Source organism: Lepisma saccharinum, chromosome 13 (assembly GCF_977018435.1).
Source record: "Lepisma saccharinum chromosome 13, izLepSacc3.1, whole genome shotgun sequence".
NCBI lineage: Eukaryota > Metazoa > Arthropoda > Insecta > Zygentoma > Lepismatidae > Lepisma > Lepisma saccharinum.
Window position 1 is genome coordinate 76204080 of NC_139241.1, and position 17054 is coordinate 76221133.

Consider the following 17054-nt stretch of genomic DNA (forward strand, 5'->3'; position numbering starts at 1 on the left):
CCCCTCCCCTCAAAAGAGATAAAGATAAATAACAGAAAAGGAATGATATCTTGAAACTCCAACGAACAAAAAAAAACTTCGAGCAACATCAAATAGCAATACTTCGATAAAGACCTTTCCAGATTACCAAATAATATAAAGTTGAACATAAATAGGTTAATCGGGACTGTATCTACTTCATATTTACAGGTCGATAATGTTACTAGACGATTAATATGTAACAACAGCTTTGGGCCTCTCTGCAGAACTGATTAAGGGAGCCCTTTATAAATCATGGTTCATAATGATTTCCTCTACTTTCCAGTACGCAAGATTTTTACGCACAAAGGAATCTAACGAGGATACAACAACACCATTGTGTTGTGTTATGCAAGAAAAATCGAATTAATTAAATAATAATGGTTACATATTGTCTACATTTTGATGAATTGTGTAAAAATTTGTAATACATTTTTTTTTACTTGCTGAAACATTAAAACATGGGTCCCTTAGACCAGCACTGACTCTACTTCCTTCAAAGGGCAGACTCTTGCATCACTACAGACAATGTTTGCCTACTGGTTACGGTAACCAATTTACAAAATATTGTGTGAATTGTATTATTTTATTGTGGAAATACATGTCTTTGACACCTGACAAACAAATAGGAATTCCTTGATTGATCAATGACGACTTGGATTACAGTGTCATCATTAATATTTCATATTAAAATTCATAGAAATAAATTCTTTAAATAGGGCGCAAATAATTTTACGTGCCCACATGGCATTCTCTTTAACATGTTTTCCTTCATATAGATCGTTTGGCTCCCAGGGCCACTCCCGCCGCCCCATAGCTATGACTCTGAACTTGGACTATAAGAATAGCAGACATTGCGAGTGGAGCGATTTATTTTGGGTGAGTCTGTGGTTGTACTAAATAAGAATTTTAAGCACAGACGTTTTTTGATATGAGCTCATGTATGTATGCATATAAATTCCCCCATCTTGAAGTTTCACTACACAACTCAGTTTCCATGGTAACTTAGTTCATCAGGTGAAATTTTTAAAATCTCTTCTTTCAATCGCAACCGAATGTGAGATAGTATACTTAAAGGTGGTTAGTTCTGGGTATTTTCTGCACTATATATATATGAAATTTTTTGAAATAAATAGTTCTTATTCCAGAATTGCAAGAACATTCATTGCAGGGAATAGTGTGTAAAATTCGAGATTTCACCACATCAGGATAGAAAAATTTCCGACCTTGTCAAGAAATGGCGAATATTTTCTTCTAAATTCCATCCCGACCAGAATTTTTCGTCTAGTTACGGCGTCAATAGGAGTCTAATGTCTCAGATGAAAACAACGGTCTCCGTATTTGTTGGGTATGGCAGTTACCGTATTTGCCGGTGTACGAAGAAACCCTCCCATGCCTAATTTATTAATGAAGTGTAATATGAAACAATGTGCGTATAGCACAGACACCTACTATACAAATTAGTCCAATAAATAAATAAAAATATTCTCAGTACTGATTAATATAATTTAATTGCAACATGAAAAAAAAATTAAAACCAATGTTTCACTAATGCTAAAAAAAATCACATTCTTAAACATTTGGTGTTGATGATGAATTCATTTTAGTTTGTTGCAAGTTAGGTTCACTGTTGCATAATTAACAATTGAACAATATTGTATTTGAATTGTTTACTTCTTTTTTGGACACGAAGGGTTATTTGGATTTTTCTGGTTGGAATGGTTATCCAAATCAGGTTTAGTACCAGATCCAGTATACCCATGTTCCTTACCTGGAATAGAAAAAATGTAACAAAATAGAACAAAAGTAATTCAATCGTATCTAGCATTATTAGCAATAATAGTGTTTAAAGGAAACGCTGAATAACTTAATTTTGAGTCTATTAAAATAATAGATGATAACAATAAAAATGTTTGAAGGTAGGATCAATCCATATGATCCTAGTTCATGCACTAATTGCTCGATCATTTTAAAACATTTTAAATTTATTACGTATATATCTATAGTTTACCCAATAATATTTTATTTTCTTAACGTTTAGTAATGTTACCATTATGGCGCGTTGTGACATTTGCACAAACATTAATATCTCTAAAACAGCATTTTATAGTAGATAAGAATGTAATGAATTGTAATCGTATCATATTCTGTACATGAAAGTTTCACAAATCAAAATGGCTTTACCGTACTTGGTATGCAGACCTAGTGTATGTGTAACTCTGATTATTTAATATGCAAAAGTTCTGTGCTTTAATTTATGAAAACTTCTGTTCAGGACTCGGTGTTTCAGAAACATGTTTAGATTATACATAAAGATACACATTCTATACATAACATTAAGTCTAAAAATCAATAAGTAATTATGTTATAACTAGGGACGTGAAGTTTTCTGTCTTATTTTCCCCTAAATTTCGATGTTAATTATTACTGTAATTCTGTTTATGGCAAAATTCTGTGTTATTTCTACATGCATTTTTACTGTTTGTTTTAAGATTTTCACATTGTGTTATTTCTGGAAAATTTAGAAAATGTTTAGTTTTAATGACAAATTATTGCTTACTTTTCTGAGAAATGACAAAATTTTTCCATTTCGATAACTATTTCATCTCATCAGCCACTAAATATGAAATGTTTATTGAATGATAACGCCCAAATCTTTGTACACAATCATACACGTCACATTTCCCTAACAATAAAATCTTGTCAGTGATGTCTGCAATAAATGAAGCTTGATAATATCATTTGAATCGAACCATCATCAGCTAGACTACAAATGGTGGAATAACGCTTCAGGTAGTACCTTTTGAACAGAAGAAGTGTTATCCCCAGTTTATTGCGCGGCGTTTCTCATGTTAAGGTGTAAAAGTTAGTGTAATTCTGAAAAACAAATGGCATAATTCGCGTTATTTCGCGATTACGAAACACCGAAAACTTGCCTCCTTAACTTACCCAAATACATGTTAAACACTTTTGCTTTCCTCAACTTTTTGGTGTTATCGTTAAAACGAAAACTTCACGTCCCTACTAATAAGGTACCAACATATCTGACGTTTTACGCTGGGGAAAGATTAGACGTTTGCTTGAAGATTTAAGCATAACGTAATTATTTGTGTAATTTAATGTGCATACTTTTTTTTATACACACACAGTCATGGACGTCCGCAGAATTTTTTCCAGGGAGGGGCAAAGGACACATATTTTCCTCCAAAATAGTGATGACCCCTCAAAAAAACACTATTCCAGTCTGAATTTATCATGTTTCTTCAAAGAATTTATAATAATTAACATAAATTACTGTGATTGAAGTGAAATTATGTGTGAAATATATAATTTTCCAGGGGGGGCGTGCTCCCCCCTTGTCCCCCCTTCCGGACGCCCATGCACACAGTTGAATAACCATCTACAGTACTAACCAGGTCCAGTGGGTGGATGGTTTGGGTTCTTCTGATTGGTTCTATTGGCCCTAGTAGCTTCGTCCATGGTGTTCAAAGATCACTAGAAAGGAAAGAAAATGATATGTGGGTACATTCCATGTCAAATGAAATGGGGAAAATTTGCCACAACCCCTTTCCATTTTCACCACCTTTGCAGCATTTAGTATTTCATGAACATGCATGTAAGCAGGGTCGCCCTAAGGGCCGGGCAAACTGACTCGGGGGCGCCAAATCCTTATTTCTGATTACTAGGGCCCGGGACATTATGTTATAACATATTTTTATATGACATCGGATCGGATACTGGGGTGAGATCTTTACATATCTGATGAAAATAAGTCGAAATAGACAAACTTGATAAGGCATATTTTGACATATTTTACCAATTTTGTGTTTTTACAACATATTTCTTCAATTTTCTCGTAATGAGACTTATTTATGTATAATTTCGTAATTGTCTTGCATATAATCGGTTATTTTATAATTTATGTATTTTTATTTTATAATTCGTACCTTTAGCACAACGGATAGTTCATATTATCGATGGCAGGATAAGGAAATTACGAACGAAGAAATTAAAGCAGATGTCATCTTCTTACCAACTAGTACAGAACAAAAATACCCCCTTTTTTATAGCGAGCTGCCAATTATGCTTTACTTTCCACAAAGGTTTGATTGATTGATTGATTGATTTAATTTATTTTACTTCGCGGTTTGTGCCTCTAGGCTAATTTGCGAAGATGGGGATGAGTGATGAAATGATGAAATTGATGAATGGACATTCACAAACAACCAAGCCCGACCGGGATTCTAACCCGGGACCCTTGGCGTCGCAGCGTGATGTGCTAACCACTTTTTTTTTTTTTTTAACAAAGGAAATACCCCCTACACAGAGGTATCCCCCACCATTCACTCTTTTTCTCACTTTTACACTTTTCAATTCTTACATTTTTCTTTGTTTCTTATCAACTGGACGAACACAAATACCCATGCCTTACCCGGGACTCGAACCCAGAACCCCTGGCGTTGTAGCGCGCTCTGCTAACCACTTCGCCACGGAGGTCGACAACCACTCGGCCACAGGGTCGGGCTTTCCACAAAGGTGTAAATCTGACATAATAGCAAATATCATTTTGGATAATTGCAGTGAACATCACAATACATTGTCAGTATTTTCCCACTACATTATATGGTTAAAGGGATTCGGACTTCATTTAATACTCCACCCCATTGTAGTCGATCTTCTCTGGAAGATACTGGCATCCCGTATAATGAGACATTCGAAAGTACTGTTGTGCATATTTTTGGCTTTACTGGGGATACTTCTGAGTTTTTCTGACATATTTTTAATATTTCATGACATATTTTTCCATTTTTATAACATAAATACATACATATTTTAAAGTTTTATAGGACATAAGGTCCCGGGCGCTACTGATTACATAAGCGTGGCTTTTTGTTTGGTTGAGTCCATTTCATGCACAGAAAGGCTAATCGGTACTGAACCTACAGTTTAAAAAGTAACCCGAACCACTATGTGCTTCCACGGGGTGTATGGCTCTCTGTTTTAGAGTTGGATTTATTGTTGGCAAGAATTTATTCACGTTTCTACTGGATAACATAATAAGTACATTGCAAAATCATGTAGCAATTAAGGCAAATATAGATATTAAATGAACACATACAATGAACGTGTTCTTTAATAGTAACACTTGAATTATTTTTAAAGTAAGGATATTATTTTCTGTCATTAAAACCGTAAATATACCACATGACCAAGGCAGAAAAACAGTGGGGGGGGGGGGGGAAATTCCGTCCGGGTGAAAATTTTATCTTGAGCCGCTCCTGCAGGTAATTGATTTGATTGATTGAATTTATACACAGTAAGGCTAATCGGGACTACACCTACAGTTTAAAGTGGGACCCACTATGTGCCTCCACCGGGCTCCTGCAGGTAACTTTGGGGGTAAGAGGGTACAGTCGTTTCTGAGCTCTGCTTCGATTAGCTCTGCTTCTTGACGAGATATAGATATCGGAGAAAAACAATCATTTTGTAATTTTTGGGTCCGCGTTATTATGCCAGGGTCAGCAAACTAAAATTTCAAAATGTTCTTATTTTTTTAACATTTTTTTTTCTCAAAAACTTTCCCGATTATCGATTTTGTTTCATATTTTAATATTTCGAAGCTAGGTGCCTCCTCAATACATTCGCAGAATTTGATATATACTATTTTTATTTTAAGGGATTTTATCCTACAACAACCGTATTTGTGGAATTGTGATCTCTAAATTAATTTCTCCCTTAAAACAAAAACTACATTCATAAAACTACAGAATATTAGCAAATATAATTTGCTAAAAATGCGATCGAAATTTTGAGTTTGCAGAGTTCTCTGTCTCGGTTATAAAGATAGAGAATCGACAAAATAGGTTAGTGCTTTTCAAATAAACCTGAAGTTTTCAAAATCGGAAACGGGTGGACTTTTACATGCCTTTCAGGGAACATAAGGGAACAATACTGAATATTATATAAATAATATGCTATTACACTCAATTTAAATAACATGTTGCTGTAGTTAAATAACCAGTAAGGGCTACTATATTATTGGGCCATTGCATGTGAAATCAACCAGTAAAGAGACACTTTTCAACCTCACATATTTTGATTCTTTTGAAATTTGCTATACTGGAAAGGTCCACCTGATGTAGGAAAATATGCAGCATTTTAGATCCATATCTTTTGTATTTCCGAAATAACAGGGGTGCAAAATGTGCCGTTTTGACCTTTTTTTTCCGACCGGTTCCATGCTACGTTGAACGTTGAAACTCACCTATTTCCAACAACTTTCCCCTCTTTCCATTTTTCGCTATGCGCACTAACAATGGAGTTGGGTTATGGGTACGGACTTTCGAATCATCCTGTGTTTCTAATAACTTTGAATGTAAACATCAGCTTCATGTACGTTAATTCAATGTTGTATTTCACTTTTGTGAGACTTTTGCTTTTGAATTAACAGGAATTTGTCCGTCAAAATATGTTATCACGCTTTACCTACACTACCCCACCCTAAATCTAACGTAACTCCAGATCTCATTGTCGTCGCATTTTAAAATTTGTACAGTTACTGAGTAATAGTGTGTGTATGCCATATAGTTTTTTTAAAATTAAAATACTCGTTTTTTTAGAAAATCGCTACCAAACTTTTATTTACACCACCTTCAATTGTTTTCTTACCTTGGCATAGGCATGCTATATCTCGTGTGAAAGAGCCATTCAAGACCTTTCCGACACCGTCTAAATCACTTCTATAGGTGCCCTGGTTGCCGAAATATTGCAATTTAAAGTTAACAAGTTGTTTAAAAAAAGTGAAAACCGTACAGTTTTCACCACTGTAATTTTGGAAATACAAAATATATGGATCTACAATTTTGTATATTTTCCTATCTCAGGTGGCCCTTCCATTACGGCATATATCAAGAGAATCAAAAAATGTAAGTTGATTTTACCCCGGTAAACGTAGCAGCCATGGGCTGAATTGTCCAAGTTTTGTGGAATAATGGCCCCCTTGTTATAATTTCATACTTACAAACTTAAAATGACAGGACAACTTCCAAGTAGAATAAAGAATCAATAATGAGTCTTGTAGGCTTTTCTTCTGTATATATACATACTGGAAACTGCGCAGTGTAAAAGGGAGATATACTTATAGTATCTTAAGAAGATGCTTATCGAAATCCACTCCAGTGCTACCAACTGCAGATAAGGATATCATTCCTGTCCATGCATCGTATTCTACAAGGACAGTAATGTGGAATGTAAGCTTCGTGACAGAAATCAAAATATGGACATTTTTCTTAACGGTGGAGCTCTGTTTACAACACCTACTCTGTCTCGCTCTAGAAAATGTGCACAGGCATTCTACAAGGAGAAAGTTGCTAAATTTTCAGAGTAACAATTCTCTATAACTGCAGTTAATTATACGAGCAATATATAAGATGATTATATGTATAGAGGGTGAGCATAGAAGTTTTCCCTTAATTTCAAACACTTTATAACACGTAAAGTACTTGGTAGTGACCGAACCACTGTGACATGTGCCATAACCAGTTATCGAACCCAGGGCCCCTTGATTACAAGGCGACGACGTTAAAACTACGCCACCGGGAAGTCCCAGCAGTAATCTGTTAGCCTAAATTGCCACATGATTTTGCAATATCCTTATTATGTTATGCAACAGTAACTTCAATTAATTCTTGTCAACAATAAATATATATATAACAAAGAGCCACGCACGTGGTTGAGGCACTTGGTGGTTCGGTCCAGTCTCCAGCCCCGATTAGCCTTTTGTGCATAAAGTGGACTTAAAATTAATAAACTCAAACTTATAGCAACGTTTATGTAAATAAGAGTATGGCCATAGGGAGTGCCCCGGTTTGGCGCCACTCGAGGACGGCGCCCCAGGCAGCCGCCCGGGTCATTCGGGTTTTACGTCGATCCTGATCACGTGATAGCACCAAACTAAGTCGTCCTAATCAACTGAACGTACATGGACGTCCGGAGGATTTTTTTTCCAGGGAGGGGCAAGCAAGGCATTTTTCCGGGGGGCAAAGGAGCCTTATTTTCTCCCACTCCCTCAAAAAGCACTGCTTCAGTCTGAAATCATCTTTTATAATCATTAACAAAAAATACTGTGACTGAAATGAAATTATGCGTGAAATATATACTTCTTAGGTATACATTCATTTTGCGGAGGGGACTGTGGCCACTCCTTGACCCCCCCTCCCGGACGTGCATGCTAACGTACATTATTTCCGCAATTGCAATACTACAAATGCCAGATAAGGTATTTGTGCACGTAGACGGATCCGCTTGTATGGATAACATGGATAAAATGCGATGAGTGGGGGATGTGTATGCAAGTTACCCCAGTGAAGGGGATTTTTATGAGAATTTTCTTAACTGGTGATAGCATCCTGAAAAATCCTGTCGGCGGCTTTGATGTTGGGCTACTCAATCACTTTCATATTGAAGTGATATATATATATATGACGTATGCACAATGGGCCTCCCCGATGATGTAGTCGCCTTGTAATCAAGATGTCGCGGGCAGGGTTCTTAAAGGTCCATGGATTCGATTCCGGTCCAGGAGAGAAAATCAGTGAGCTTAAATGGGTTCTGTACCGTAAAGAACCTTTTTATTTGTATTTCAATTAGGCCCAGGGATCTATTATCCAGATCAATTTAACCTTTCTTTTTTCGAATAAATTTAAATACGGTCCAGTAGAGAAAAAGGTCTAAATATGGGCCCCCCTTTTTATTTTGTAATTTTCGGAGGAAAAAAATTAAAATATCAAGCACCTGCCTTTAAAATTCAGATCTATGAAATATACAGGGTGTTAATTTTAACTTGACATATCAAAATAGCGGGAGTGATATGCATGTGAGAAAAATTTGGTCCAAACAAACCATGATCCTTGTCGGGGGGGAAAGTTAATGGCGTACAAATGAGCCCCCGCACAGGGCCCCCCTGGGGGGCAGGGGGGCACGTTGTGTTTCTCAAATAGGAACCCCCGAATTTTGTTTCATTTTGGGATTCGCGGAGTCAAAATAAATAATAATTATGCTTGACATGGGTGCAACAACATGTGAAATAAAAAAGATATGGCCATGTGTATGTTTGGAAACACGTAAATGTCGTGCATGGAAAAACGGTAACAGGCCCCCACGAAAATACGAAGAATGGCGTGTGCAGAGGAAAATTTCATTGCTGTCAATGGTGTCATTGAAGAGTGGAAGAAGTACCAAAAGAAGAGTGCGGAGGGGATAGGGGGAGGGGGCAGCATGCAACGAAAAAGTGGAAATACATCTGCTGGATTAATGCAGATGGCATGGAGACGAGGGAAACACAAAAACGTATTCAGGGATGCCAGAAAAGTGTAGGAGATGGGAAGGATGGAATGCAAATACTATTACCCTCGAACCTGTGGGGTGCTTATTTCAAGGGAGTCCCCTTGCCTCTCACGTGTGGGGTGCTTGTTTCACGTGAGTCTCCTTGCCTCTCACGTGTGGGGTGCTTGTTTCACGTGAGTCTCCTTGCCTCTCACGTGTGGGGTGCTTGTTTCAAGTGAGTCCCCTTGCCTCTCACGTGTGGGGTGCTTGTTTCACGTGAGTCTCCTTGCCTCTCACTTGTGGGGGTGCGGTGGTGCGTGGGCATACATGCCTTACCCAAGCAAATGCTCGAAATGGTGACCATGAACGTCGATGCATTTATTTATTCTTGCATGAAATGACTGTTCACAACGCAAAAGTGTGGCGGCATCAATTTGTGTGCAAGCATTTCGTATTCGTTGCATCATGTCGTTGCGCGTTCTGGGTACAGTTTGATACACCATTCCTTTAAGGAAACCCCACAAAAAGAAATCTGGCGCAGTAAGGTCTGGTGATCTAGCCGGCCAATTGACAGGACCACGTCGTCCGATCCAGCGATGATGGAACTTGCGCGTTAATACTTCCCGAGCTATGGCAGCATAATGCGCCGGACAACCATCATGCTGATACCACATGGCCTTCGCTGTACAAGGCTTAGATCCTCCAGCAATATCGGTAGTTCGTCCTGCAAGAAATTGCGATACTTTCGCCCATTCAATGTACCGTCAATGAAAAACGGACCAATGAGTGTCACCCATGATGCCACACCATACGTTCACTGACCACGGGCATTGATGTTCAACTTCACGCAACCAGTGTGGGTTGTCGGCACTCCAGTAGTGCATGTTGTGCCGGTTAACCTGGCCATGGTTTGTGAACGTTGCTTCGTCGGAGAACAGAACGTCCCGAAAGAATGCCGGATTTCGATGTATTTGTCCACGTGCCCATTCACAAAACACCATCCGTGCACGGAAATCATCACCATGAAGTTCCTGATGCAGGGACACGTGGTACGGGTGAAACTTGTGCCTCTTGAGTATGTTCCAAACACTGACATGGGACATCCCACTCTGGCGAGCTATGTTACGCGTGCTGGAATGGGGATCATACGCCACTGCAGCTAATACAGCAATTTCATTATTTTCCCCAGTGACAGTTCTTCGACGCCGTCTTTGTTGCGGACACACGCTTCCTACTGTTGCAAATTCTTTGACAACCCTGGCGAAAGTGGACCGCGAACGCACTCTGTTCGGATAGCGTCTGGCATATTCGGTGACAGCATTGTCCACATTCCGTCGACATTCACCATACATGATTATCATTTCAATTCTGTCTTCCACAGATACACGCGCCATCGTCCTAGGTATACCTGCACTTTTACCCTGCACTCCCTTCGAACACGGGCACGTCAACTAACCTTCTGAAGCACTCACGCCCAATAACCACCTATTTCCCCAAGCAAACACGGGCACAGAGAGCTGACTTCAGCGCAAGGTCAAATGGCCTAGTTCGTACCTTACGTGTGGCTGGCGTCTGATAACACAGCTGATCCGACAACGTCGGTGGCGATAACATACTCTTCGCGTGAGTTCTGGAAACACGATTTACATCCCCTACCCCTTCACTTTTCTGGCACAGGCACAGGTCGTTATTTGTTTCCCTCATATCCTTGGCATCTGCATTAATCCAGCAGATGTATTTCCACTTTTTCGTTGCATGCTGCCCCCTCCCCCTATCCCCTCCGCACTCTTCTTTTGGTACTTCTTCCACTCTTCAATGACACCATCGACAGCAATGAAATTTTCCTCTGCACACGCCATTCTTCGTATTTTCGTGGGGGCCTGTTACCGTTTTTCCATGCACGACATTTACGTGTTTCCAAACATACACATGGCCATATCTTTTTTATTTCGCATGTTGTTGCACCCATGTCAAGCATAATTATTATTTATTTTGACTCCGCGAATCCCAAAATGAAACAAAATTCGGGGGTTCCTATTTGAAAAACACAACGTGGCCCCCCTGCCCCCCAGGGGGGCCCTGTGCGGGGGCTCATTTGTACGCCATTAACTTTCCCCCCGACAAGGATCATGGTTTGTTTGGACCAAATTTTCCTCACATGCATATCACTCCCGCTATTTTCATATGTCAAGTTAAAATTAACATCCTGTATACTTCAATGTAATAGCATGCTAAAGTATAGAAGGTCTCAATTTTTTTTTTTAAAAAAAAAAAAGAAGTTCTAAACAATGGTAAAATGATGTATTTCAAAATTGTGGTCTAAATATGGGCTACTAGTGGCAATATCACAAAAAGCAATTAAAATTTTAAAAAAACAATCATTTATCGCTAAAACGTTATAAAATTCATATTTATGAATAATCTGTTGTTTTGAAAATCACGCAAAATCGTGATCGAAATTAAGAAAAACATCCAAATATTTGTTGAAAATGTGATCTCAACAGTAGACCTCATGTCATAGCCCATATTTAGACCATCACGCTATTTTTCTTCTTCAATTTATTTTCATTCTCTTTGGTACGTATTTCACAAACAAGTCGTGGAATTATAAAAGCCCACATTTGTTTTATGTACCGTTAATATCGTAACCTATACAAAGCAGAGAGAATTCAGAAAACGCTGAGTTAAAACATACCTGCTAAAAGTTTTCGGAGGTCGCAATTCTGTAACAGCGTCCAAGGCCGAAACTAACCACCACTTTCTCTTGCGAATTGGCGCCGCAACCTTTGTCCTTGACAGATAACCAGTTCCAATAGCCTCTGCCAGGCTGCAGCACCCGGGAGCGCTGATAACTCCAAAACCCATATTTAAACCTTCGCCCATATTTAGACCTTCTCCTCTAATATTTCTTTCAGATCATTTAAAATACGATCCAGGTACCTTTTTTCCGGATCAATTTAAATCTGGTCCAAATTCCCAAGGGGTCCCGGGTTCGATACCCGGTGGAGGCACATAGTGATTGGGATCCCTCTTTAAAATCTAGGTTCAGTCCCGATTAGCCTTACTGTGCATAAAGTGGACTTAAAACAGCAACTCAATCAATCAATCCGGTCCAAATTCCGTATTGAAATTGAACACAAAACTTGGACCGAATTTAAATTGTGCGATAAGAAAGATTCCGGTCCTCTTGCGGAAGCCAATAGAACCCGTTAGAATTTATGGGTTCCTGGATAATTAACAACCCTGGTTCCGGGTTCGTTTTCTGTGCATAAAGTGGACTTAAACATCAATTCAAACAATTCAATTACGTCTCCACAACTAATAGGAAAACTCCACACCCTTGACACCGTGTCCAAAAACCACTTCCTGCTAGGTGATGACGTAACAAACCCCATATCTTCACCCCTGATCTTTATCGAGTGGGAAATAAGCATTACTTTGTTAGCATTACCAACACGTGCAGCTTAGTCACGTTGCTATCTCAGCGCACCACGAGACGGTTCTTCCCCGGTTGTGCATTATGAAACTGGGTCGCAACATCAGTGTTACCAACTGCTGCAATTTGAAGAAATCCCAATCTTATCAGTGCTTCGAGGATCGGAGATAGCCTCCACAAGGAGTGGCAAAAATGACCAAACCTCTCGCAGCAGTGGCGTAGGGACGCAGAAACGGAGGGGGTGGGTACAGGTGTTGATTATGGTATCTACTGCCTGATTAAAAATTATAGATACTCGAGTTTGGATTCCAATTAAAAATTAACCAGTAGACCTACATCAAAACGAGTTACATCAAAATTTAGCTTATTCGATTCTGCGTTAATCTATGCTAATCAATTTTCTCTTCGAGTATGCTTTCTATTTTCTATCGTCGTGAAAACAAAAAAGTGCTGTTTTTTTGTATATTCTTAACGACCTCTTTCTTTGAAGTTCTATAAATAAAGAACGGGTTATCCGATCGTGATGAAACTTTTAGTAAGGTGCAGGCAGAAAGGTTGTAAACACAATTCTTAATTTTCAGATTTTAAAAATTTGTCAAAAAACAGTTCTTATCAATTTTGCGAAACATCTTTTTCTTAGTATTGGAAACAGTGATGTGCCGTAGACTATATGTTTACGTCTACATGCGTTGTCTACGCGTAATCTACGTGTAGATTACATAGGGTTGTAGTTTACATAGAATACGTAGACAATCTAAAGTGCATTAAAATTAATTTGCAAGGCTTTCATGAAAGGAAAGTGACATTTTAAACTATATTGGTTCCTAACGAAATGAAAATAACCCTATTTACAACAAAATTTCTCTTCTCTTCTATTACCAACTATGGAAGATGATAAATAGTATGCAAACAACAACAACAGATGGCAGTCGTAAAGCAAGAGTAGTCTATTTCCGATAAAACACTAGAATGTTATATATATTAGTTTTCTTCCTAGGTGAGAAATTGTTCGAATTTGGAAGAAATAGTAAGAAAAGTTCTGCTCACACATCATCAACTGATACGCAGTATAATTTTCTTTTAATTCCACGGCGCCCTTTGCTAAGTTATCACCTTTCGCCATGTTGTTTACATAGATTACGTAATCTACGTGTATAAAATAGTCTACGTGTAGAATGTAGACTATAGTTGTTTACGCGTAGACGCACATCACTGATTGGAAAGTCTTACAAATACAATATTGATCTTGTTGTGAAGCTCTTTGCATCTGTTTTCAAAATCCATAATCATTGTAAATTCACATCGCGAGACCTATTTTATATAGATTTTTATTCTACGAAGTAAAGCTGTACGTGGAACGTGTCAACACTGCACACAGCGATGTCCATTGAAACGTGGAAGCGAGTTGCCATGTTCCAGCAAGGTTGCCAGTCGTCAGTCCTCTTTTTCCCGCACATGTCCTAAATTTTAGCCCTATGTCCGGCGTCCTGGAAGAATTTAAAAAAAAATCACTGCTCACACTGAAGATCAATGGCAGAGCAGTCGAATTGAAATCCACTTTATTACAATACCCATTGTAATAAACTTCCATGTCTTCTTATTATTACCATTGTGCTAATTTAAGACAGGATGTGCACAAACAACCCCTTCGCAACCTTTAAAAAAATATGTGTACTAATTACCATTTTTTTAGTACATATTCTAGAAACTGAAAATAAACTAATATGTTTAAGTTTGTCAACTTTATGCACAGATAGGCTAATCGGGATTGGACCTACAGTTTAACGTAGGAACCGAAGCATTATGTACCTCCACTGGGCCCTGGTGTGTGCAGGATTTTTTTTTCTAAGTGGCTGGAATTGTAAAATTGGATATTGCATAGCTTATGGGTGTGGAGCGGGGTCGGAATACACACTAAAATACACAATTGCTATTAACTTTCGATTTAATAGTTGTCCAAAGACAAAAATTGTAATCGAGGGTCATTTTGAGGGGAGGGGTTGCATTTACCATTTCGGTTTTCCCCCCCGAGTTCTGTACTTGTTTCATTTGTAAATTTCGATATTCTCAAAATTTCGTGGGGCTGTAACCACATTAATTTCCCCTCGCGTACGCCAGAAAAGTGCAATTTGCTAATTTATACACGGAGAAAAATAACAAAATAAACAAGATATTCTTTAAAAAAATGTTTATTTCGAATTATAAATATTGAATAAGTTATGTTATGTTGAATGACCACCTCATCGCTTCCAAGAACATTTTTGTTCATTCCTGCATGGAATGACAGATTATGATGAGATGAGTTCACAATAGAGGGCGATGGTTCTTATCTCAATCGCCAACAGTTGACTGAGCTCTCTAAGGGCTGCTCCTGTGTCGATGACTGTTCAAGCCAACAAGTAGCTGCTCTGGATGGTACCCAAATCTCGTCATATCGGGGTAATCTGAAAGTGTTATGAACATGAAACAAACACCATTAGAAAAGACAGGAACTGCATTTTATTGTGATAATTCTGTAGAATTCAACATTTTCTCCTTGACTTTATATCTGTTTGTACTGCAGAAACTTCCGCAATACGACAAGAATTTAGAATAAGTTTTAATTGCAACTACAGCCTCTGTGTTAAATTCATTGCAGTTTACATCGTGGTCCTATCACACAGAATGGTTTTGAATACAATAACATTGAGTCAAAAACTAACGACATGGGGATGTATATATTTGCGATTTTAATGACGAAAAATAATAGCATAATTTTTTAAGTGTTGCAGTGAAAGAACACGCTTATTGTATACTCTTTCCCGGCTATCTCTAGAGAAAGCGCACAAAAACAAGTCTCTGCGGAAGTAGTGATGCGAGACGGCTGCTCCAATGAACACGTGAGAGGGGACGGGATTGCGTGGAGGGGGAAAGCGTCTGCAGTTACCAACATTCGCAGTAGCGTGTACTGCTTTGCTCTGCCCACTTGATCCTGCCCCCTCTCTGCCGCTATGTGCGGCCTTACTCCAGAGATAACGGGGACAGAGTATAGGTATTGTACTATGTAAGTGCTACATGGTTTTGCAATATACTTATTATGTTATGCAGCAGTAACTTCAAATAATTCTTGTCTACACAAATCCAACTCTTATAGATACGCTTATGTAATGAGAAATAAGATTTTGGCGCTACTCAAAGGGAACTAGCAGCCCCCCGTGGCGGAGTGGTTAGCACATCGCGGGTTCGAATCCTGGCCTGGGCATGGATGTTTGTGTATGATGTATCATCAATCATCCCCACCTTCGCAAATTAGCCAAAAGTGGCACAAGAAGCGAAATAAAATAAGACAAATCAATCAATCAATCAAAGGGAACTGGCTTGGCGCCCCCGAGTGCAGTCGCCCGGTCATTATACTGTAGCAACAGGAAACTTCAAGAGAAATAATTCTAGAATGCATGCAACACGTACAAGAAAAGAAAAACTATTGTATATGTCAGTGGTACCTAAATGCGAGCCACGAAATGTTCCAATATTTTCACTGAAATGACCCTTAGTTGTTAGTCAATGATATGATTGGTCCAAATATTTGCTAATTTAGTACTTCTTACATGCAAAATGTTTCTGAATTTGAAATATGTGTTTGTTTCTTAACTTAAGGCATGCAACCTAACCACACTAGTCTTAGATAGGCCTACATTCTGAAAATGTGGAAAGATCTTTAAACACTAGTATATATTAAGGAACAATAGTTAGGTTATACAAATCGAGATCTTGGGTTATGAAATTATCCAGCCTATGAATATGTAACTCCACACATGTTATCTCGTTAACTCACCGTTAAAATTTCCGTATTGGGAATAATGGATATTGCTTGTATATCCCACTGGGTATCTTGGTGCAGGTATATCCGTATTTACTGGGTAGTATCCCAAATATTCTGGAAGTGTGTTGGGGACTGCCGGCATTCTTGCAGTGTTGGGATTCAAGAATGGCTTGTTGAAGATTGGAAACCGGTTGAAGAGTCCTGAAATTAGCAATAGGTGGCAGCACAATCGATATAAACTTAAATACTATTGACACTGGAAGTATTTGCAATCTTGTGTGTTCTATGCATACTTCTTGCTGGATAAAATTGTTTTCTAAAATAAATCATAAGGTATGTAAATAATTTAGCATTGTTCTTTATTGAATTGGTTTAATTTTATCACTTCTTAGAAATATTTTTCATTAAAATATATTTATCATAATAAGAAATGAAATTTCCGTAGGTGCAAAAATCTTTATACACATTAGATAT

The 17054-nt window shown here is 38.3% G+C and overlaps 1 protein-coding gene and 1 long non-coding RNA gene across 2 annotated transcripts; both read right to left on the minus strand.

Annotated features, from left to right (window-relative positions):
- Window positions 1–1512: 1512 nt before the first annotated feature.
- Window positions 1513–7096, minus strand: LOC145997064 (uncharacterized). The gene is made up of 3 exons (XM_083133683.1): window positions 7040–7096; window positions 3432–3513; window positions 1513–1789 (listed from the first exon to the last, which is right to left on the minus strand). Exons 2-3 carry the CDS (start codon window positions 3496–3498, stop codon window positions 1689–1691), a joined length of 168 nt encoding a protein of 55 aa, XP_082989809.1. The 5' UTR covers window positions 3499–3513; window positions 7040–7096; the 3' UTR covers window positions 1513–1688.
- A 7985-nt stretch (window positions 7097–15081) lies between these two features.
- On the minus strand, window positions 15082–16771 carry LOC145997065 (uncharacterized). Its single transcript, XR_014442862.1, has 2 exons — window positions 16593–16771; window positions 15082–15222 (listed from the first exon to the last, which is right to left on the minus strand). It is a non-coding gene; the product is annotated as an uncharacterized LOC145997065 (long non-coding RNA).
- Window positions 16772–17054: the final 283 nt, after the last annotated feature.